Here is a 24,911-nt window from a genome sequence, read left to right on the forward strand (position 1 = left end):
GGCTTATGTTTTGCCACTCTACCATAAAGGCCTGATTGGTGGAGTGCTGCAGAGGTTGTTCTTTTGGAAGATTCTCCCATCTCTACAGAGGAATTCTGGAGCTCTGTCAGAGTGACCATCGGGTTCTTGGTCACCTCCCTGACCAAGGCCCTTCTCCCCCGATTGCTCAGTTTGGTCGGGCGGCCAGCTCCAGGAAGAGTCTTGGTGGTTCCAAACTTCTTAAATTTAAGAATGATTGAGGCCACTGTGTTCTTGGGGTCCTTCAATGCTGCAGACATTTTTTGTACCCTTCCCCAGACCTATGCCTCGACATCATCGTGTCTCAAAGCTCTACCGACAATTCCTTGGACCTCATGGCTTGGTTTTTGCTCTGACATGCACCGTCACCTGTGGGGCCTTATATAGACAGATGTGTGCCTTTCTAAAATCATGTCCAATCAATGGAATTTATCACAGGTGGACTCCAATCAAACATCAAGGATGATCAATGGAAACAGGATGCACCTGAGCTCAATTTCGAGTCTGATAGCAAAGGGTCTGAATACTTATATAAAGTTGTGTTTTATTTGCAAAAATGTCTAAAAACGTTGTCATTATGGGGTATTGTGTGTAGATTGAGTTCTAAAAAAATGAATAAAGCTGTAAAGTAACAAAATGTGGAAAAAGTAAAGGGGTCTGGATATTTTATTTTTTCGTAGCTTGCTAGCCTATAATTACATGGGGACACAAATACAGTCCACACACTACAAAAGAGCATCATTCGACCTGACACACACAGGAGAACAGCCATATAAAATACACATAAACAAAGACACGTGTGTTTCAGTAACAGCTTGAAGCTGATCCTCATTAGTAAATTGGATGATGTTCCTCCTAGAACATCAGAGAGGAGAGTTAGGGTTTGAACGTTCTGTGTTCCTGTTAAGGGAGGGGCAGGTCATGGAGGCATTGCTGGCAGAGCTAGCATGACTACTGCCATACACACAGCCAGGCTACATAGAAAAATAGACCACAACACAGAGAGAGAAAGAGACCGAGAGAGAAAAAAACTCGGCTGAGTCATTTTAAAGCAAACAGCACATAATTGCCATCTAAATAATAGGAAATGTGTTGACTGTGCCCCTAGAAGCTTGGAAACGGTTTCTCAAAAGTCTGTGTGTCAAAGAGATACTCGTGCGTGTTGTGAACATCAATACGCGTTGTTTTATCAACAAGATACTGACACTTCAGCTGCCGTCTCACGGACACGAACAGCATCATCCCCATATGAGAAAAAAGTAATTAATCTGCCTTGCAAACTGTTAGTTACAGCACGTCACGAGTTCACCGCATAGCTACTGTAACTAGCTTGTACCATTAAACATGCATAAACAAACTTGGTGTAAACAAACGGATATATTTTGTCCAGACTTACCCGCTTCTTGGGTCGCCATCATGGGTAAGGCAGAGGCAAAGCTCCCTATCCCAGGTGGCGAGCTGTCAAATGTAACCTCTCTCAAATGGAACGATAACTTGGCTAATTGCAACCAGCAGCCCTATACATTTCCGAACAACAATTTAGTGGTAGACAGGACGGGGTATAAAGAGCCAACCCCTTTGTTGGCTCTTCGTAACACTTTCACAAAAAAAAATCTGCTACAGTATTTGCTAGCACAAGGCAAACGGGACTCAAGCAGAACGTTGCTACTGACAGTTAGGTGGAGGAGGAGTCCGCGGGCCAGACAGACAGTTACAAAACACCCTCTTATTTTGAGTTAAGACTGCCTCTTAGGAGCTCTCGTCTTTTTTACGCGTCACCATGTGGCAATATCTGGTCAGCAACAGTTCCCCCCTTTCTATTGAATGAATCATTAATAATCGTGGCAACTTTCCTTTGCATCTTGCGAGGTGAAAACAATTAATAAAAGTATGGGAAAATAGGCTAAACATGCGCATATGATAAAACCAAGGACATCATTTAGAAAATATTACCTAAATCTTGTATAATGTTCCCAGTCTACAGTCAGTGAAGAAGATCAATGACTCGGGTTGTTGTCCCGACACTGTTCATATTACATCATAATCAAGTCTCAGAGAACTGATTATGACGTCAAACATTGGTTGACTTTTTTATTTTAAGTTTGTATTGCTATCCTTACGTTTTCAAGTTAAAGTTTAATTCATGAATTAATTCATATAAAGTGCAATTTAATACTGAATTGCTTGATGGAAAAAATATATCTATAACACAAGAGCACGTTCATTATGGACATTGTCGATCCAACAACCGAGAGTCAGTGGCCTTTCCTTTTCTCAATTAAATTTGCTCAACTCCTGCGTCCTGTCTGAGCCTTCCCATCTGGCCTCACGTTAAAGGTAGTAGAGGAGAGGGAAAGTGTTTTTAAAAAACGCTTGTATTAAATGAGAGGGCTTGATTGACATAGCAGTTGACATTGCAGGCAACTGCCGGCAGACTGATCAACAAAAATAAATATTCATAAATCATAAATAACTACTCCATTTTATTTGTAGATCAGTCAGTCACGCAAACGACGTTAACAAAACACATGTATAAAGTGATTAAAAACAAATGTAGCTAGTTGTGCAAGACATTTTATAGACAAAGGGATAAGTAGCGTATACTTTTTGTCTGTTCGCATACTTTACTCCTTCAAGAAAACAATAGCTGATTTATTTTTTAAAATGGGTAATTGTATATATGGAGTGTCTGGAAGTGGGCGTGTCAATAGAAGTGGGCGGATGAACAGAACAGGATGTATGGAAAAGCGAATCAGCTAATTGGGCCTATTTGTTGCCACTCAATACTCTTTTGCCTGACTGATTGAATTGCACAACATGTCGATTGTCGACAACTTTAGCATTTTAGCTAAACCTAACACCTTTCCTAACCTTAACTTAATAACTGATTTGAGTTGCACAGCATGTCGATTGTTGACAACTGTAGCATTTTAGCTACACCTAACTCATTTCCTAACCTTAACTTAATTCTCTCAACCTGCCACCTTAATTATCCTAACCTGCTACGTTAGTTCCTAACCCTTTATGTTAACCAGCGGTGCACCTGGCTATGGCCGGTCTAACCAATAATGGAGTGCTGATGACGCACCATCTAATTTTACTCACAAGAAATAGCCTACACGCCAATCATATGTTTTTGGGAGCGGGCAGAAAAAGGTTGTCGATCCACTTCGGGACAACATCGGAGTTTAATTCAATAAGAGAAAAGCTGCAAAATTGAGAGGTTAAAATAAAGAGAAGTGAGGGCCAGAAAAGTAATGTTTGGGAATGATTTGGTAAAGTAGTTAAAGAGGATTGTAGGATCGTGATAATTGTGAGGCGCTATACAAATTAGACAGTCACAAGATGGGGACATCAAATAGGCCAATGGCACATCAAGGGAACTGTAGTCTACTGTTCGGATGGGTTTAAATGGAAACTGAAATCTGGACACTGACTGTAGGTCTATAACCTCTCACATCGTCTTAATATCTTTACAACCGGTCAAACGGATGTAATTTAGAAATTTTGCACATTTTCCTCCTCAATCTACACACTATACCTCGTAATGACAAAGCAAAAACAGGTTTTAGCCATTTTTGCAAATGTATTTAAAAAATCTATATGTATATATACAGTTGAAGTCAGAAGTTTACATACACCTTAGCCAAATACATTTAAACTCAGTTTTTCACAATTCCTGACATTTAATCCTAGTAAAAATTCCCTGTCTTAGGTCAGTTAGGTGCACCACTTTATTTTAAGAATGTGAAATGTCAGAATAATAGTAGAGAGAATGATTTATTTCAGCTTTTATTTCTTTCATCACATTCCCAGTGGGTCAGAAGTTTCAATACACTGGTAGCATTGCCTTTAAATTGTTGAACTTGGGTCAAACATTTTTAGCCTTCCACAATAAGTTGGGTGAATTGTGGCCCATTCCTCCTGATAGAGCTGGTGTAACTGGGTCAGGTTTGTAGGCCTTCTTGCTCGCACATGCTTTGTCAGTTCTGCCCTCAAATTTTCTATAGGCTTGAGGACAGGGCTTTGTGATGGCCACTCCAATACCTTGACTTTGTTGTCCTTGAGCCATTTTGCCACAACTTTGTAAGTATGCTTGGGGTCATTGTCCATTTGGAAGACCCATTCGTTAGTTAACAAGAAATTTGTGGAGTGGTTGAAAAACAAGTTTTAATAACTCCAACCTAAGTGTATGTAAACTTCAGACTTCAACTGTATATACATTATAACAATAAGTATTCAGACCCTTTGCTGTGAGACTCGAAATTGAGCTCAGGTGCATGCATCCTGTTTCCATTTATCATCCTTGAGATGTTTCTACAACTTGATTGGAGTCCACCTGTGATAAATTCAATTGATTGGACATGATTTGGAAAGGCATAAACCTGTCTATATAACGTCCCACAGTTGGAAGTGCATGTCTAAGCAAAAACCGAGACGGAATGATGTCGAGGCACAGATCTGGGGAAGGGTATCAAAAAATGTCTGCAACATTGAAGGTCCCCAAGAACACAGTGGCCTCCACCATTCTTAAATGGAAGAAGTTTGGAACTACCAAGACTCTTACTAGAGCTGGCCGCCCGGTCAAACTGAGCAATCGGGGGAAAAGGTCCTTGGTCAGGGAGGTGACCAAGAACCCAATGGTTACTCTGACAGAGCTCCAGAGTTCCTCTGTAGAGATGGGAGAACCTTCCAGAAGGACAACCATCTCTGCAGCACTCCACCAATCAGGCCTTTATGGTAGAGTTGCCAGACTGAAGCCACTCATCAGTAAAAGCACATGACAGCCCGCTTGGAGTTTTCCAAAATGTACCTAAAGAACTCAGACCATGAGAAACAAGTTTCTCTGGTCTGAAGAGACCAAAATAGAACTCATTGGACTGAATGCCAAGCATCTGGAGGAAACCTGGCACCATCCCTACGGTGAAGCATGGTGGTGGCAGCATCATGCTGTGGGGATGTTTTTCAGTGGCAGGGACTTGGAGACTAGTCAGGATCGGGGAAAGATGAACAGAGAGAAGTATAGAGATCCTTGATGAAAACCTGCTCCAGAGCGCTCAGGACCTCAGACTGAGGCGAAGGCTCACCTTCCAACAAGACAATGACCCTAAGCACACAGCCAAAACAACGCAGGAGGGGCTTTGGGACAAGTCTCTGATTGTCTCTGAGTGGCCCAGCCAGAGCCCGGACTTGAACCCGATCAAACATCTCTGGAGAGAGCTGAAAATAGCTGTGCAGCAATGCTCCCCATCCAACCTGACAGAGCTTGAGAAGATCTGCAGAGAGGAATGGGAGAAACTTTTTTTTAAATCTAAAAACCTGTTTTGCTTTGTCATTATGGGGTATTGTGTGTAGATAAATGATGGGGGGGGGACAATTTAATCCATTTTAGAATAAGGCTGTAACAAAATGTGTAAAAAATATCATTTCAGAATGCACTGTATCTATTTATAGACAAGTTGACTAACAAGTAGCCTACCAAAATGTAGGAAATTATAAGCAGAAACATATATAAATTAGGCACAAAAATAATGCACCCCCTGTCAAAAAAAATATTACGCTGTCTCGGATTGTAGCCTGCAGTTCATTTTCTATATTAGCTGGTTAGGGTCGGGTGCGGGCCTCAGATTTTCACTTTTTGACATATAGTCTTGCGGTTTCCGATGGGTTATTAGCAGGCGGTTGCAGGTGTAAAACTGCTGTTCTACACATCACTAGTGTAACGGATGTGAAATGGCTAGCTTAGTTAGCGGTGCGCGCTAAATAGCGTTTCAATCGGTGACATCACTTGCTCTGAGACCTAGAAGTAGTGGTTCCCCAGATACAAAGATGAGTTCTCTATCTATCTCTATTGGTAAGATAGCCTACACTTGCCTTCCACTCTGAAAGGAGGGTGTCGATTAGGGGAGAGCCGTTTTCCTTTTGCTTACTAACAAATTGACACACTCCACCAACACTTATCGGTTTCTGGGTCATGGAGGAAAGAATCCAGAGGAGATAGGACATAGACCCCACTGCAAGTCTATTGCTTGGTATTAATGAAGGTGGGTGGGGACAGGGGTTCCCCTAAGCTATATGGAATTGTTTAAAGAACCAAGTGTTATGTTCTGTTAATTACTGATGTCCCCTTTAAGAATGGAGCACCCTTGGTCATGTGCATTTTGAATTTTAAGACCCTTTAAAGTATCACTACATGAAAAATATCTGAAAGATTTAAGAAAGATCAGGAAACATTTGTTATTATTTTGGACATTATCTTTTGCCACCAAACAGTCTCTATATATTTCCATTCTTGTGAGTCTTGTGAGTCCTAGTCCTTGAGCAAAACAACCGACATGTGAGAGTCTCACCCACAGAGGGGTCATATTAGCGTGTAGCCCAAACTGTTTGGACGCTACAGACATAAATTGGCAGATCGACTTCAGAGGAGTCACAACAAGCTTGTGGGGATCGTATAGCAAAACACCATCGTTTCGTGAGTCTCATCTTTCCAGAGGGGATTGAGATGCATCCAATGCAAAAAACAGATATTTCTAGTTTAAACTGATGGATTTGTATGGAGATTTTTGTATTATGCTAATTCGATTTCAGCGGGGGGCGCGGACATCGACCTTTGGGATTTGAAATAAAGAAATAGATTCATAAACTCTTTCCGCCTTGCTTTCATTGTGTGTATTTCTGCCTTGGCCACATGATGTCGCCATTTAATAATTCAAACGAGTGTACATCTTGGCAACGCCCAACCAAAGATGTTTATAGCTCAACCAAGATAGACCACAACCTGTCGTTTCTAATGGGAACAAATGAGTCATAGTGGGCAAAACAAGCAAGAAGGGGGGCAGAGTCAAGTACGAGCCTGAGAGATCCTATTGGCGCGTTCTAGCATGTATTTGCATAATTCCGTTAGGGAACGCCTACTCTGAAGTGCGTGTGTGCAAAAACTCAATTACAATTTGTACTCCTTTAAACAACTCGGTTTTAATAAACTTTTACAAAGGGTAAAGCCTACAAAACTTAGTCAACTCTGTTCATAATCTAGTTTTGGGAATAGAAAATCAGATCAGCTTTGAAAAAGATCTGAAGTGGAAAGATCTGATATGGTTGGTCAAAATACCATTTAGTGCCTGTAAGACCAAAATAGATACATGTATATTTACAATGAGGCCTATTTCTATAGCTTGTAAAGTGGTAACTAAAACCAGGATTATGATACTGACACAGAGTCGATGGGAGAAGGAACCACTGTGAAAAGTGAAACCACATCCTCATCTCCTTCTCCTGCAACCACTCCCACTTAGAAAAGAAGTGTCCTCAATAAACGGTAGAAGGAAAAGGGGTTTCAGAGCAACGACAAACACCAATGTAAGTAGACTATATTTATCTCTATTTTTCCAAAGTCCCGCAACCAGCCATTGTTTACAGACAGACATCTGTTTAATATAATCTATATTGATGTCATTACAACAATTATGGATGAGTAGCCTTTCTCATCCATACTTCTTCGCAGAGTTGAGATGGGATCTGGTTTCAGCGGCTGCGTTCGGCAACAAAGTCCAAATAAGTCCAAAGAGGGTGAGGCAATAGCTTTCAGCAACCCTTCATCCACTGTTCGGAACTCAAACACAGCGTTTGCTCTGGACCTTTACCGTACACTGAGTGAAAACCATGCAGATGGAAACATATTTTTCTCCCCTCTGAGCATCAGTTCAGCTCTGGCCATGGTCTATCTGGGGGCCAAAGGAGACACCGCCAAACAGATGGCAAAGGTAGCCCTACACACCCACCCACCCACCCACACACACACACACACACACACACACACACACACACACACACACACACACACACACACACACACACACACACACACACACACACACACACACAACCAATTTTGTTCTATGTGTATATAATAATTTACCAGCCCTGTCTGTCTTTGCCACAGCACTCAACCTGGTAGGTGTGTGTAAGAGATACTACTCACTCATTCTACTATTCCTAGACCCTGTGTCTCGACACTGCCACTGATGTCCACTCTGAATTTCAAAAACTCGGCTCAAAAATCAACAAACCCTCAGCTTCATACCAATTGAAACTGGTCAACTGCCTGTGTGGAGAAGAGACTTTCAACTTCTTCCCAGTGAGTTAGACCAGCTACTTCCCAAATATCTAGCAGCAGGCAGTAACCCTACTGAATATCACTGCCTTGTTTGCAAATGTTGCCATTCCTCTTTCCCCTAACTTGAGAATTGTGTAAATATAGGAAATAAATTCATGACCATTGGAAATATTCAACTCTAGACTGTTTGGTAAAACGCTCAGCTGCTTTAGTTTAGAGTGACTCTTTATGCTTCCTCTAGGAGTTCATTGAAGCCACACAGAAGTTCTACCATGCAGAACTGAAGGCTATGGACTTCATAGGGGCTGCAGAGGAGTCCAGAGCACAAATCAACAGCTGGGTGGAAAAGAAAACAGACAGTAAGATGACTGGTGTAAATCAGGAGTGTAAAATCTACCTATTGTACATTAATGTAAGGATGTGTCTGCTCCAACTTCAGTACTTGGATCCGTTAATTATTTGTGTTCTTTATCTACAGATAAAATTAAAGTGATGTTGAAACCTGGCACTCTAAGCAGCATGACCAGGTTGGTTCTTGTGAATGCAGTCTACTTTAAAGCACAATGGATAAGTGAGTTCCATGAAGCTGATACCATGGAACACACCTTTCAAGTCAATGAGGTGAGAGAACTAGTGTCTGAAAATCCTCCATTTGAGTCATAAAAACATACTTCTGAAATCAGTGTGGAAAATCCACTGTCTGCAACAATTGCATAATTGCAACCAGCCCCACCAATTGTTCAAGCAATACAACTTGTGGAAATACAGTCCTTAAACATGGTTCTTTATTACGTGTGTGTTTGTGTGTGTGTGTGTGTGTGTGTGTGTGTGTGTGTGTGTGTGTGTGTGTGTGTGTGTGTGTGTGTGTGTGTGTGTGTGTGTGTGTGTGTGTGTGTGTGTGTGTGTGTGTGTGTGTGTGTGTGTGTGTGTTCTCCACTCTTCCACCCTCTGTGTCTTGGCAGAATCTATGGTCATTTGTACTGTGATTATTGATGTATGACCCTGCCTCTTTTGTGTGGTTTCAGAATGAGAAAAGACAGGTGCAGATGATGGTTCAAGTCAAGAAGTTACCATACAACTACATACCCCAGTTCAAACTCCAAATCCTGGAGCTTCCATATAAAGGGGAGGAGCTGAGCATGTTCTTCCTTCTGCCTGCAGATTCCAATTACCCTGACCAGTTACTGGAGGTAGGTGTAGCCAAAACCACTATTGACCCAACCTTTAGCTCTGTCATGACTGCCCATGAGAATCTAAATAGGTCAGATCAGGTATGCAATGAATAACTTCAATCAGAGGAAGGAAAGAGCTAGTGGTGATTAACAACTCACGTCCTGTCGTAAATCAAGGGGAGAAGATTGATAAGAGAATTATGTTCTCAAGGTACATAACCCAATTTAATTATATTACTCTCAGTCTGCAAACCAGAATTTGTAAGATCCTGGTCGAATGAAACAGATGGAGGCCCAGCTAAATAGTCAAAAAGGTTTATTCACGGGAACGTTCTGGCGTGCACAATACAAAGACCTTCATTTTATACTGACTTCTCACGCCCATACATTCACACCACACACACACACAAACAGACGCACACGCATACACACAAACAGACGCACACAATGTCCTGCTACACACACACTGTCTGTCTCACTACCCAGGCGACAGAGATTAGTGACCTTGTCCTTGAGACATACTCCCCGTTCTCTCCCAAATCTCTAGTCAGGTCGGCACCGAGCTCAGACAGTCTGTGTTTTAAAATACCATAAAGACATATTGTTTTACCCTAATTCTGACTAGGACTACACATTTATTGATTATGATTTCATACATTCTAATAAATTCCATACAATTATATGTTTCAGGGCGGAATATTCGAATCATTCAATTAACAGATAATTCTCAACTAACAAAGATTCAGGTCTCCCTCTCCAATATTCACCAAGGCATGTCCTTTGTTTCAAGAGACCTTTCTTGACGAAACTCTAACACGTTCAAAAGCAAATACTGGAACAATATATCTAACATAGAACGTAGGGAATGGTCAGAGGCGATCTACAGAACACGAATGTAATTTTGTTGGTTATTTTGTGATGTCATTAAAAATGTTATGAAGGAAATACTGTAACTTGGAAAGTATACTCACTACATGTACGAAGTTTCCATACTATGCGTTGTGCATGTAATATGAAAAATGATGAAAGTGTTTCTGTTAAGAGAGGAATGTGATTTTGTGGTCCTTCTGTAGCTCAGTTGGTAGAGCATGGCGCTTGTAACGCCAGGGTAGTGGGTTCGATTCCCGGGACCACCCATACGTAGAATGTATGCACACATGACTGTAAGTCGCTTTGGATAAAAGCATCTGCTAAATGGCATATAAAATAAACTATAAGAGATAATTATTTTACATAAAACTTTATACAAGTGACAAGTCACGCCCCCAGAGTGAGGTCAGAGAGTGTGTCAGCCTGACGGAACCGCCCATTTCAAACAAACTGTATAAATGATGAGTCAAGAAATTAACATACTAGACCAGAAAAGCATAAAGCTGCAGCTGCACATTTAAAGTGGTTTGAACTGTGAATCTCAACATGAGGTAGAGACGATAAAGTCACCTCCCGGACAATCTCTGGTATGGCTGATTAGCTGTCCTAAGTAAAGTATCTTCGAAAGCAAATTTAAGTAGGACCATTCTAATACTCTGCTCAAACAATCGTATTACGCTACTCTCATGACCCCACTGGGAACCATCTACACGTCTGGCTAGCCTATCTTCAAAGAAGCATCTTCAAATGGAAGAAAAATAAACTATGTAGTTCTGTTCAGGACTACACGACAAGTCACCAGATACCAGACAACTACAGAGGAGAACAAAGGTAGAAGACTTGTTGGAACTCTTTTGAACAATCAGAGCCTTACAAGTGTGCCGCGAAAAGGCCCAACTCCCTTTCCAAGAGAGAGATCCGGCGAACCAAGGCATTTCATGTAAATGCATTCATGATTTCTTACTCAAAGGAGGCGGCGGTTCGTGTGCAAAGTATATGGTTACTGTAAGTGAGAGTAGTTTCTGAAAGTACCAATGTTAAGTGTCTCTGTCCTGCTCTCTCCCTCCCTCTACATCTCTTTTGTAACAAGCAGCCACGTTGTTGTCATTCCGCTAGGGACCTGTTTTTTAACATATTAACTGTGTATGTTTATCCTGTGTTACCATTTAATTAGCTAGTAAATAAATATATACCAATTTGTGTAGTACTGAAGTAAGGTTCGGGTTTTTGCAGATGCAAGGAGGTTACGACTGTTCAGAATGACGATATGATACGAGGTTATGATTAATTAGTTGACTGTTTATAGATATGATAGGTAAAGACCCTTTAGAGTATAATTGGGGAGATGGTAACTCTTTAAAGAACCGCTCTCATGGTGCCCCAGATCCTAATGAGCTACTCGTTACATGATTAATTTAATTAGGTAACAATTAAACATATTTCAGTAATTTAGATAAATAACAGTCTTCATATTAATGTTAAAGTCAAGTCACGACAGCTCAGAGGACTATTAGTCTTGTGTTGCGTGGAAGACCATGGTTCAATACTCTGTGGATCATACATCCACAACTTTTCCAGTATGAAGCACAGGATGTTGGTGGCACCTTAATTGGGGAGGACGGGCTCGTGATAATGGCTGGAGCGGAATCAGTGGAATGGTATCAAATACATCAAACATGGCTTGATGCCTTTTCATTTGCTCCGTTCCAGCCATTATTATGAGCCATCCTCCTCTCAACTGCCTCTACTCATATGTAGATATAGTGAAAACCTCTGCTGTCATTTAATTGCTTGGAAAGTAATATGTCATAAAACAAATTACTCCATAAACTGACTACAAAAACATATCTCTTCTTACCTTTTAAATGCGTAACATACTGTATGTAAGACTGGCAGCAAGGTCCATATACCACCAATATAGAGTTGTGCTGTTTAATATCCAGTGGAGGGGTGGATGCCTCATAATAGTGGCTGGAACGGAGCGAATGGAATCAAACACATTGAAACCATGTGTTTGATGTTGTTGATACTTTTCCACGTATACCGATCCAGCCATTACCACATGGCCGTCCTCCCCAATTAAGGTGCCACCAACCTCCTGTGGTTACATCATCCCCTGTTTGTCATTCTCCACTGTCTGACACAGCTGGGGAGAGAGCTGACACCGGAGAGGATCCACAAGTGGACCAAACGGCAGAAAATGGGCACGAGGACCAAAGTCCAGGTTTCAATCCCCAAGTTTAAACTGCAGGAGGACTATCAGCTGAACACACCCCTGGCCTCGCTGGGCATGGTGGATGTGTTCGACCAGGACGGAGCAGACCTATCTGGGATGAGTGCAGCGATGGAAGAGGAAGTCTACCTATCCACTGTAGCCCACAAGGCCTTCGTAGACGTGAACGAGAGAGGCACAGAGGCAGGCGCGTCCACAGGGGCAGAGGGCAAAATGTACGGTTTCAGTAACATGCATTACTTCACGGCAGACCACCCCTTTATTTTCTTCATTAGACACAACCAGACCCAATCCATTCTGTTTCTGGGCAGGTTCTCTTCACCTGAGGAGGGTGACAGGGAGGGAAGATTTCTGTAGGAAGGGAAAATAATGTTTTGAAAAACATGTTATATAATGCAAGAGAGCCCTTCACAGTTTAGTTGATTATTGTTGATCTTGTGAACCGAGTTTGGATTTCACCTTTACTACGTGGATAGTGCTGTTATGTATTGTTATGTAATATAGCTCTCACGTGCTTATAGTTTGTGATATTTAATGTATTGAAAATCATCAATGATATAATAAAGTGAAAGTTTCTGTATGTAGATTGTCTACACGTGAAAATATTAGGAAATAGAATGTAGTAGTCTGTATTGGCACATTGCAGGCAAATATTCCCTTGTGTAACTAGCCTATCACAGAGACCTTCATTGTGCAGCTATTGCGTAACAAATGTACGAATATCCCAGACTGAATTCTTGCCCCAGTAAAAGTCCGTCTGAACAGGCTGAGACATCTGGGTCACACAAAACTACAAATATAAGTACCATTTTAGGAAACCTTTTCCTCATTGGTTTGGCCGGAGAGGCAAGGAATGTGTTTACATTTGTGAAAGCTAGAAGTTGTTGAACTCTGCTCTATATCACTGCAGTCCTCCGTGGATTTATGTTCTCTTACAGAATGAGACTTGTTTATTCTAGAGAAAAGTTTACGGTTTTGTCCGCTGACCACATGTGATCTTCTAATACATGCCTTAAGAGTAAAGACTTATACTCAGGGTTTCTACTGCCTCTGTACGCATTACCAGAGAGTTCAGTGAGGGTTTCCACCATGTTGGAGGCGTTAGTCTGTCTGGTGGGACAGTGGATCGATACCAAGGGGGTCCTCCTGTTCCTCTTGGTTCTGTTGGTGACCAAGTACATCCATGATCTGCCGCCTAAGAACTACCCACCAGGCCCCTTCCCCCTGCCTTTTGTTGGGAATATGCTGAATATCAGCATCAAGGACCACATAGGCTCCTTTAAAAAGGTAAGGACACGTGAGAGATAAGGTCGTGTGTAACTGCTCAAATTATACACTCTTAGAAAAAAAGGTTACAAAAGGATCCTTTGTTTGTCCACCATAGGAACACCTTTTTTGGTTCCAGCTAGAAGTCTTTTGCTTTCCATGTACAAACTTCTGGGGAAGGGGTTGTACATGGAACCCAAAAAGGTTCTATCTGGATGCAAAAAGGGCTCTTTAAAGAGTTAACCTATGGGGACAGCCGAAGAACCCTTTTAGGTTCTAGATAGCACATTTTTCCCCACATCTCCATAGGCTTTTCCACAAGAACAAAATATGCTATACTCAGTGACCAATTGGATCTAGTCATTCTGTAATCATCTGTTTCTTTTGTAAATAACCGATCTAATAAATGATGATGTAATTAGTGTGCTTAGTGTGACATGCTCACTAAAGTGTGTTTTCTACAGTTTGTAGAGACCTACGGGGATGTGACTACACTAGACCTGGGTGGAGGGAACCGCTGTGTGCTCCTCTCAGGTCTCCGAGGCTTTAAGGAAGCCTTTGTGGATCAGGCCGATGCCTTCACCGATCGGCCATCTTACCCCCTGAACGACAGGATAAGCGGAGGCTTGGGTAGGCTAATATGGTAGCTTAATGCAGGGGTTCCCAAACTCCTGGGTCCCCCCCGGGTACACAAACCAAAATGTGCACCCAGGAGGGGCCCCAGGGCCGAGTTTGGGAAACCTTGGTTTAATTAATTGAAATAAGTTTGACCATTATGACATTGTGCCACCAGTAAGAGTAATAACACCAATGATACCTTTTTGGTACATTTTCTAGAATGGAGGTCACAATCCTTTAAAAAACATTTACTAAAGTGATATGATTAATCATTTTGCTCACAATGTTGTTTCTCTTTATTTAAATTGACATCAAGTGAGGCTTTGGATTTAGACACACCACATGATCAATGGAATCCTCACATTTATGACATCATTTTCTTTAATATAGACCCCTCCCCCAATAACAGTTTGCCACTTGAGATGATGCTCAAGATCCTTGTATATCTTTGTGATCAGTGATTTTCAAGGCGGTAACAACAATGATAACACTGAAGGAAACACATTCTGCTAGTAAAAAAAAAGTGTTTTAATAGCCTTCTTTGTTTTTATTGATCTGTACAATATCTTTAATTGTCACGCCCTGACCTTAGTTATCTATGTTTTATGTATTATTTTGGTCAGGGTGGGTATGTGTGTTTCTCTGTCCTGTCTAGGGTTTTTGTATATCTATGGGTTTTTTGTATGTCTAGGTAATGTAGGTTTATGGTGGCCTGAATTGGTTCCCAATCAGAGGCAGCTGTTTATCGTTGTCTCTGATTGGGGATCCTATTTAGCTTGCCATTTTGGTTTTGTGGGTTGTTGTCTATGTGTAGTTGCATGTCAGCACTCGTTCTATATAGCGTCACGGTCGTTTTGTTAGTTTAGTGTTCTTTCTTTATTAAAAGAAGAATGTCTCCTCTATACGATGAACATGAATACTTTTTTTTCACTGTCTAGCATTCAAAATAATATCTCTAAATCCCCAAAGCATTTCTACATATCACCAGTGGGACAAGTACATTTTTTATTTGACCTTTATTTAACTAGGCAAGTCAGTTAAGAACAAATTCTTATTTTCAATGACGGCCTAGGAACAGTGGGTTAACTCCCTGTTCAGGGGCAGAACGACAGATTTGTACCTTGTTGGCTCGGGGATATGAACTTGAAGCTTTTCGGTTACTAGTCCAACGCTTTAACCACTAGGCTACCCTGCCGCCCCTACGCTCTAACCACTAGGCTACCCTGCCGCCCCTACACTCTAACCACTAGGCTACCCTGCCGCCCCTACGCTCTAACCACTAGGCTACCCTGCCGCCCCTACACTCTAACCACTAGGCTACCCTGCCGCCCCTACGCTCTAACCACTAGGCTACCCTGCCGCCCCTACGCTCTAACCACTAGGCTACCCTGCCGCCCCTACACTCTAACCACTAGGCTACCCTGCCGCCCCTACACTCTAACCACTAGGCTACCCTGCCGCTCCAATTAGCTAACCCTCAGTATTTTCTACAATACATAAAAATAAAGGTTTTTCAGTATAAAGGACTTACATTGGTTTTCACATTAAATAACAGCAGTAGATGTATTATTTGTCACGTTTTTGTGTTTTTACAAAATGGTGCAAAAGTTAACGGAAAGCATTTACCACCACAATTCAAGAATGACCCATCAGGCAGAACCACACAATCATATTGGGTCCTATTTAGTTATATTTAATCTTAGTAATTCTGTCATTGTCTCTGTCTTGGTTGGTTATCTAGGCCTGATCTCCTCTAACGGTCACATGTGGCGGCAGCAGAGGCGCTTTGCCGTGTCCACGCTCAAATACTTTGGAGTGGGGAAGAAGACTCTGGAGACCTCCATCCTCCAGGAAAGCCACTTCCTGTGTGATGTCTACTTGGCAGAGAGAGGTGAAGTCAGCGTTTATGCTACACTTTTATGGTGCCCAAACCAGGAAATGAACCACAGTCTCAGTTGTTTAACTGGCACTCTTATCCAGAATGGCTAGTTGTTGTATTGTTAATTGCTATCTGGCGTTCAAACCCAAAACGTTGCTATTGTGAAGTCCAGATGTTTCTTAGCTTTAATTTCCAACAGTCTCTGATCAAGGTATCCTCTCTCTACTTGTAAATGAATGCTATGAACAAGCATCTTGAGATGTAGTTATTTGCATATTTCCATTGGGGAACACCTACTCTGTGAAGTGTGCATGTGCAATAACTCAATTCACCCTTGCACTAGTTCTAAACAATACTTTTTTTTTCTCTTTTTTTTTGCAAAGGGTAAAATCTACAAACTGAGTCCAATCTGGTCATAACAGATTTTAGTTTTTGGAACAGAAAACTGTATTGAGATCAAATGTTTCATAATGTTGGCCACAATCCATCTCGGTCCATGATCTCCCACTGATGGCCACTGGGCTTCCTCTCATCACCGTATTTGTTTTTGTTTGGAAAAGTCAACCAGCTGCTTCACTTATACATCCGGTGAAATATCTGGCTCATTGTTCCATCTGTGTCTAAACTGTCTGAGTAAGACATCTTCATTTATCCACCATCTTTGACCCAACCTCTGAACTGTTTCAGGCCTGCCCTTTAACCCTGAAGACATCACCAACAATGCAGTGGCCAACATCGTTTGCACCCTGGTGTTTGGTTGTAGGTTTGAATACAACGACCACCACTTCCAACACATGCTGAAATGCTCTGAGGACATTTTCCAGCTGCCTGCTACCTTCTGTGGACGGGTATGGTTACAACGACACAGACGTGTCTGCTATTCTCTGTTGGGTGATCAGTGTATCTCTTTGGCAAAGTGAATTATAGTGCACAGCATCTGCAAGGACACACATTGTAATCAGGAAATCTACCATCTCAGGCTAATTTCATGTTCTTTCGACAGATGTATAATCAGTTTCCCACATTGCTGCACTATTTACCTGGGAGGCACCAATCAGCCTTTATCAACCTTGGTACCATAAAGCAGTTTATCAAGGAGGAAGTAGAGAAACACAAAGAGGACAGGAACCCATCCAACCCCAGAGACTACATAGACTGTTACCTGGAAGAGATAGAGAAGGTAATACCACAGCCTGACCTTTTCAGCTCTATTCTATCTTTAACAGTTACTCCCTGTGATCTACTCTCATTTCTTTAGAATTACGATAGCCGTGTTAATATAGTTTGTCATATTTTGGGAAAATTTTGTCAAGAAAATTGTACATTTGTGGTTTAATATGACTTTGTCAGCAAACTCCCCACAGCCTGACAATGCATGATGATTTGCCCTCAACTTAACATCACCTGATGACCATTCCCCCTACAGAATCAGGATGGGGCGGCTGGCTTCACTGAGGAGAACCTGCTGCACTGCGTGGTGGATCTGTTTGGTGCCGGGACAGAAACTACGTCCAACACCCTTCTCTGGGCAATGCTGTACATGGCCAAGTACCCCGACATTCAAAGTGTGACACTGGCAGGAACACATCTATTAGTATTAAAAAATGTTGGTTTCAAATGGCTGGTTTCCCAGATACAATAGAACATTTTCATTGAGCATGTTTTTTAATCCAGAACTAGGCTTCATCTGTGTTCAGGAAATAGGCGCTAAGCGTAAACAGGCCCTAACAATACTCTGTTATAATAGCCTAGTGTTGACCAGGAAAATGACTTGTTTTATGGCTTTGTTAATCCATTATATTTCATGCGCTATGAAGCCATCTGCCCTAGCCAATCATTAACTTCCTCATTCTGACTCTGTCCGTAGAAAAGGTGCAAGCGGAGATCGATGAGGTCATAGGTTCGGCACGCCAGCCCTCAATGGATGACCGAGCCGACATGCCATATACCTACGCTGTGATCCATGAGATCCAGAGGTTTGGGAACATTGTCCCCTTCACGCCTCCCAGAGTGGCCAATAAGGACACCACCGTGGCGGGCTATCTAGTGCCCAAGGTGGGTGTAGGGTCGATGGATATGTTGTGATTCTACTGCTGGAGTACATGATCAACTGAATGTTTGAGTTGATGCGTGCTGGTTCAATAGTGCATGTTGACTTCACACTGAAGGTTTTACTGGCAATGATGTTTGACAAATTGACTCTTCTGTTTTGCACAGGGAATGATGGTGCTTCCAATGTTAAAACCAATCCTACAGGACAGAGATGAGTATGCAACCCCTAACCAGTTCAATCCTGGACATTTCCTGGATAAAAATGGAAAATTTGTCAAAAAAGACAATTTTATCCCATTTTCTATAGGTAATGTATTATGAACATGCGTTTAAAGGGGAATGGAAACATTGGGATTGGAACTGTACATCGCCATATTAGCATTGATGCATCACTGGCAGGAGAATTTTGTAACTCCCAAAAATAGCTACATTTACAGAGTAGCTCCGAGTCTGAGAATTAGTTTATTACAGAGAATGAAATAATGTAAGTTTAATATCAGTAGTGGTTAGGTGCTCAATATATTGTAATGAAACCCTCGACCTTCTAGTCCGAGGACTGGCGCGCTATCGACTGTGCCACAAAAGCATGCTCGTGCGGCAAGGTTGATTTCCGTGCTTATAAACCGAGGGTCGTTACAATATATAATCAGTATCTTATAACGATGTGTTTCACCAGCGCCTTTTGGCGCGATGGTAAGACATTTATCATCGATTAGACGACCGGAGTTCTAATAATCGCAGACAGCGTCATGGTTTATGAAATCTCATTCTAACCAATAACGGGGCGTGCTCATAGATACATTGTGATTTAGTTTCGGTATAAGACAAACTTCAATGATTTTGTTTGCTTACCATACAGGCTGGCAGTTTATCGCCAGTTCACCCTATGGGCACAAGGGAGAATTAGACGAGGTGTAGGTGTGTGTCGTTTCTTCCCTAAGGCGCGCATACCCAGAAGCAAAGTCATTTACATAGAGTTTGAATAAAACCAGTTAATTTAGTAAATCTATCCTTTTTTAAAGACATATTGCCTGCGCCTTTTGTAAAAATAGTATTGGTTAGCTTGTCCACTAAAACGACATGTTCAAGCTTAACCAGAAACTTGCTTATAAAATAACTCTCAACGCGCACTAATCCCGTGTCCCTGTCGCTAGAGCAGTGACTTCAACTAGCTGTTGCTCCCATCTATTGGAAAGGAATGGTAACTACACTAGGCAGCAAGTAACAGTATAGTTTGCACCACACCGTTTGCACCACACCAAACACACTGCAACTGCCTCTGCAACACAATGGTGCAAGGCAAACGCAGCGTTTCATTGGAAATCAATGCAATTCTGGTGTGCCGAAATGCAATGACGCCTCAACACCACAGACAATTTGATGATTCCTGCCAGTGATGCACTGGCATCAGACGTTACTATGGCAATTTAAAATGGCCTGACCATAGCTCAAATAAACCTTGTCAATGATCAAAATACTAAATGTAGAGATGTGTTTATGTTAAATGCACATGTTTAGTATTAGTGGATTGAATACATCGCTTTGCTTAGATGTACTTTCTGTTTCTATTACCCTTTAAAATGTCAAATGTTACTGTTAATTCATAACAGAAACCCTTAATTAGTCTCCCAAACGTGTATCACAAAGCTATCTTCCTTCAATCCTCCCTACCTGAGAAATGGTTGTTCAAAATCAAATGTGCTACTGCAGGGTCTTTAAACAGAATTGTTCGGGTTTTCATTTTCCATAGATTCTGCCAAGACACGGAGGGTGGAAGAGTGGATAACAAACACACACACACACACACACACACACACACACACACACACACACACACACACACACACACTCCATCCTCATGTTAAAGGTATCTGTGTGTGTGCTCTACTCTCTCTCAGGTAAGAGGATGTGTCCAGGGGAGCAGCTGGCCAGGATGGAGCTGTTTCTGTTCTTCACCTTTCTGCTCCAGAGGTTCACCTTCACACCTCCACAGGGCTGGGAGCTGGGCCTGGAGGGCCAGGTGGGCATCACCAGTGGACCAAAGCCCTTCAAAATCTGTGCCTTGCCTCGATGAGACACCTTGGGTGAATCTCTATTGTATTTTGTTGATTCCTTGTGTTCTGTCTCCTTGCCTCCTTCTCAAAATACATTGGAGGAATGTGGCTTGAGAAGGATACGAGGAGGGAGGATGTGAGGAATCAAGAAAATACGATTGATATGAATTTGTGTAGGACTAGGCCCTGCATGAACTGGTTGATGAAGATAAATAGCATTGTTTGTCAAGCCTGTCTAAAATATTTTGTACTCTAACTGAGGAAATATTTGGTAGAGGTGGAGAGAATTCCAGCATCCAGCTGGTGCATCATGATGTTTATATTGTAAGAGTGGTGTATTAGAATTGCATTAAAATAAACGCTGGCTAACAGGCTTAGCACTTTAATTGGCAAATTGGTCCATTCGGATCAGACCGGCTTTATCCCTAACAGAAACTCATTCTTCAATCTCAGGCGCCTCTTCAATATTATGTATTCTCAGAGGTTACCCAACGTGGACCTTGCCGTCATATCTCTTGACGCCGAAAAGGCCTTTGACCAAGTTGAGTGGCCCTATCTATTCAAGGTCCTACAGAAATTTAATATTGAGATAGGTTCATAAATTGGATCCAGCTTTTATATAGGAACCCCTGTGCCAGAATACTCACTAACCAATCATTGTCGCCCGATTTAACCTCAACAGGGGGACAAGGCAGGGTTGTGCGCTGTCGCCTATGCTCTTCGCCCTAATTATCGAACCGCTCGCTCAGACGATTAGATCTTATGCAGCAATACACGGCTATAATACTAAAGATACTCTAAATAAGATCTCCCTATACGCAGATGACATCCTCCTCTATGTAACAGAACCCCAGGCTAGTATCCCAGCTATTCTTGATGTGATCAATTTGTTTGGTACCTTCTCGGGATACAGAATAAATTGGAACAAGAGTGAATTAATGCCCATACGGTCGCAAAATACCTCCTGGCTAGAACATCTCCCATTTAAGTTATCTTCAGAAAAATTTACCTACCTAGGAATTGTAGTTACCAAACAATACTCCTTACTATTTAAAGAGAATTTCCCCTCTCTGATACAAAACTCAAAGCAAACATACTATTTTGGAGAACTCTCCCAATTTCTCTGCTCGGAAGAATTAATGCCATTAAAATGGTCTTCCTCCCACAACTGCTCTACCTATATCAGAACATCCCAGTATTCATACCTAAATCCTTTCATAAACAACTGGACTCAATTATCAATCCTTTCATCTGGGATTATAAAACACACAGGATAGGTAAAAAACACCTCTGTAAATCCAAGACGGAAGGAGGATTGTCTCTCCCAAATTTTATATTTTATTACTGGGCCGCTAACCTCCGTATTGTTACGTTTCTGTTGGATGACATACTCCCGGCATCCAGCTGGCTTAGTATGGAGCGTGAGGAGTGTCACCCCTTCTCTATTGGCGCTGTGATTTTGTCGCCTGTCAATCTGGAGATGTCACTTTATTGTAACAATCCTATAATACATAGCACAGTCCGAATCTGGAAGCAAATTAAAGTCCACTTTGAGCTCAGACCAATGTCATTCATGCTCCCTGTCGCCAGGAATCCCTCCTTTGCCCCTTCTAACCTTGACAACACCTTTGAGCGATGGGGAGAGTTGGGGATAAGCACCATAGGGGATTTATACATAGAAGGGACCTTTGCTTCCTTTGAGCTGCTGAGGGAAACTTATAATCTTCCCAGAAGTAATTTTTCAGATACCTACAAATTAGAGACTACGTTAGAAAACACCTCCCAACATTTGGGAATGCTAAACCTTCCATGTTTGACGGATGCATAAAAATATGCCCCACCTCAGATAAACTGATATCGCGTCTATATGATGCTTTTCAATCGGTTAGCACACCTTCTACTGATGCCATCAAGGCAAAATGGGAGGAAGAACTAGGGACTGACATCTCAGTGGCAGACTGGGAAGAGAGCTTGGAGTATATCCACACATGCTCCATTAATTCCAGACATCGTCTCATACAATTCAAGGTATTACACAGATTACACTATTCCAAAACTAAACTGCATAGGATATTTCCTGATACATCCCCTACATGTGATAAATGTCAGGCTACGCAGGGTACACTACTCCACTGCTTTGCCCTATGCTCTAGCTTGCATGGTTATTGGTGTGGAATTTTTAGGAACCTCTCTGAAGTTTTGGAGACTTCAATAGATCCAGACCCGCTTCTGATAATCCTGGGAGTATCTGAGTCCCTAAACAGATTAACCAACCCCCAAAAACAACTAATCTCGTATGGTCTCATCGCGGCAAAAAAACTAATCTTGTTGTTTTGGAAAAGGAGGGAAGCGCCCTCCACCAAATTATGGCTCAGTGAATTGGCAAACACTGTACACTTAGAAAGAATTAGATATATTCTGAACAATAAATTATCAACATTTGATAAAATCTGGCAGCCTTTCCTCTCCTACTTGGACGAGTCGGCGCTGTGAATTTGTACTTATTAACGCACTCGCAATGGTAAAATTTTAATCTACCTTTGGGCAGCGTGTGCTGGCCCTACCACCCGAGCAATTGGGAGGGGGGACAGGGGGGGGATAGGGGGACATCTTCCCTCTTTCTTTCTACGTGTCCTTGTTTTGTATGTCGTGTTCTGTATTATTTGTTCTGCACCCAGAACTCTGGGTCTTGTTGTTCCTGTATGCTCTTTTATGTTTAGATAAGAAGTGTATACCTGTCATGTATACCTATACACCATTCTTGTGTGTGTTTAATAAAAATATTTGAAACAGAATTGCATTAAAATTCTTTCTTAATTTTTTTTACTGGAAATTATATTTCTGGAAGTCATTATATACAAAATGTGTTTACTTTACTTATTTACTTCCCAAAACAGGGTGTATGATTATTATGAGCTTATTGATGATGAGTGAAACTTCTCATGTAATTATGTTAACTGTTACTGTGGCGTGAAGAAACCATACCATCTCAATGGATCCGTGCCCTCTCATTGGTGCGGGGTGGCACAGATGTCATGGGGAACGGGTGACAGGGTGATGCCAAAGTTGTCGTCCCATCACAGGCTTCACTCTGGGCGGCATGGAGAACAAGAACCTCTGTATGAAGGTGAAGAAGAGGAATAGCTCCATCCTGGTCAAGCTCTCTCCCAGGCGCATTAGTTTACCTGGAAGAGAGACAGGAGGGTAGATTTAAGCAATAAGGCTCCTCTGACGTTTGTGGTATATGGCCAATATACCACTGCTAAGGGCTGGTGTTACGCATCGCGGAGTGCCTGGACACAGACCTTTGCCGTGGTATATTGGCCATATACCACAACCCTCCGAGGAGCCTTATTGCTATTATAAACTGGTTACCAACATAATTAGAGCAGTAAAAATACATGTTTTGTCATACCCGTGGTATACGGTCTGATATAACATGTCTGTCAGCCAATCAGCATTCAGGGCGTAATCAGTATTAGCTAATTACTGTACTTCATTTTGTGAACATAATGCTATAGACTGCAGTTTCTTATGCAGTTTGTGAACTATATCCCTTTATTCTTCATGGTATACTGACAAAATATTTTTTAAATGAATTAGCGTTACATGATTTACACTTCGAACACACCGACAGCGTCATTGTCACACCCTGATCTGTTTCACCTGTCTTTGTGATTGTCTCCACCCACCTCCAGGTGTCACCTGTTTTCCCCATTAGTCCCTGGGTACTTATTCCTGTTTGTCTGTTGCCAGTTCGTCTTGTCAAATCAATCAGTGTGGTTTTCTGTGCCCCTGGTTTTTTTTCTTCCTTATTTCTGTTTTTGCTAGTCCTCCCAGTTTTGACCCTTGACTCTGAACCAGCCTGCCTGACCATACTGCCTGCTCTGACCTCGAGCCTGCCTGCCATTCTGTACCTCCTGGATGACCTAGTTTATGATCTTTTGCCTGTCCATGACCATTCTCTTGACTGCCCCTTGGATTATAATAAATATCAAGAGACTCCAACCGTCTGCTTCCCATGTCTGCATCTGGGTCTCGCTCTGTGCCCTTATAAGTCATCGCATTTTGGTACATCAGAATTACATTAATTTCCAATTACATGCTGCGTTTGCCTTGCAGTATTGTGTTGCAGAGGCAGTTGCAGTGCGTTAGGTGTGGTGCATAACTCTTTGAACACGCTGCTCAAAATAGGATGCAGCATCATCTGGATATGTATGCAACAAAAGTTCAACATTCACCTTCTGCTCCCTCCTCTATGCATACAGTTTGACACATATGTTCAATAAATCCACTGTATGCACCACACCGAATGCACTGCAACTGCCTCTGCAACGCAATGCTGCAAGGCAAATGCAGTGTTTCAGAATGTAATTCTGGTGTACCGAAATGCAACGACGCTGTTGGTGTGATTGACGCATAAGTTGGATTTATCAAACGTATGAGTCAAACTGTATGTGTAGACGGCTTGACGGAAATGGTAACAGAAGGTGAATGTTGATCTTTTGTTGCATACATATCCAGATGATGCTGCATCCTATCAATGAGGAGATGGCACGAATAAGATACAGGGGAGATGGCACGTGAGTACCTACTTCTAGAAACCAATGAGTAGATGGGAGGGGCAGGA

General features: G+C 41.9%; 3 protein-coding genes across 4 annotated transcripts in view; 2 read left to right on the forward strand and 1 right to left on the reverse strand.

Moving 5' to 3' along the window:
- The window catches only part of LOC118401527 (SUN domain-containing protein 2-like), a 36,297-nt gene extending 17,152 nt beyond the window's left edge, over window positions 1–19,145 (reverse strand). The window contains exon 1 of one of the 2 annotated variants that reach the window (XM_035799117.2): window positions 19,080–19,145. Coding sequence is in view for 1 of the 2 variants with exons in the window: in XM_035799116.2 (XP_035655009.1) it covers window positions 1,415–1,436 (22 nt within the window). In the remaining variant the exon portion in view is untranslated. Of the gene's footprint in view, window positions 1–1,414; window positions 1,773–19,079 lie in introns of those variants that run through there. The other variant, XM_035799116.2, reaches the window with a different exon arrangement.
- LOC118401529 (leukocyte elastase inhibitor-like) lies at window positions 7,225–12,996 on the forward strand. The gene is made up of 7 exons (XM_052475289.1): window positions 7,225–7,380; window positions 7,526–7,784; window positions 8,021–8,158; window positions 8,379–8,496; window positions 8,616–8,758; window positions 9,163–9,327; window positions 12,326–12,996. Exons 2-7 carry the CDS (start codon window positions 7,533–7,535, stop codon window positions 12,767–12,769), a joined length of 1,260 nt encoding a protein of 419 aa, XP_052331249.1. The 5' UTR covers window positions 7,225–7,380; window positions 7,526–7,532; the 3' UTR covers window positions 12,770–12,996.
- Window positions 13,141–21,357, forward strand: LOC118401528 (cytochrome P450 2J4-like). The gene is made up of 9 exons (XM_035799119.2): window positions 13,141–13,699; window positions 14,143–14,308; window positions 16,038–16,187; window positions 16,863–17,023; window positions 17,179–17,355; window positions 17,602–17,740; window positions 18,043–18,230; window positions 18,393–18,534; window positions 20,126–21,357. The coding sequence occupies exons 1-9, from the start codon at window positions 13,502–13,504 to the stop codon at window positions 20,299–20,301; spliced, it is 1,497 nt and encodes a 498-aa protein (XP_035655012.1). The 5' UTR covers window positions 13,141–13,501; the 3' UTR covers window positions 20,302–21,357.
- Window positions 21,358–24,911: the final 3,554 nt, after the last annotated feature.

Source organism: Oncorhynchus keta, chromosome 22 (genome assembly GCF_023373465.1).
Source record: "Oncorhynchus keta strain PuntledgeMale-10-30-2019 chromosome 22, Oket_V2, whole genome shotgun sequence".
Taxonomy (NCBI): Eukaryota; Metazoa; Chordata; class Actinopteri; order Salmoniformes; family Salmonidae; genus Oncorhynchus; species Oncorhynchus keta.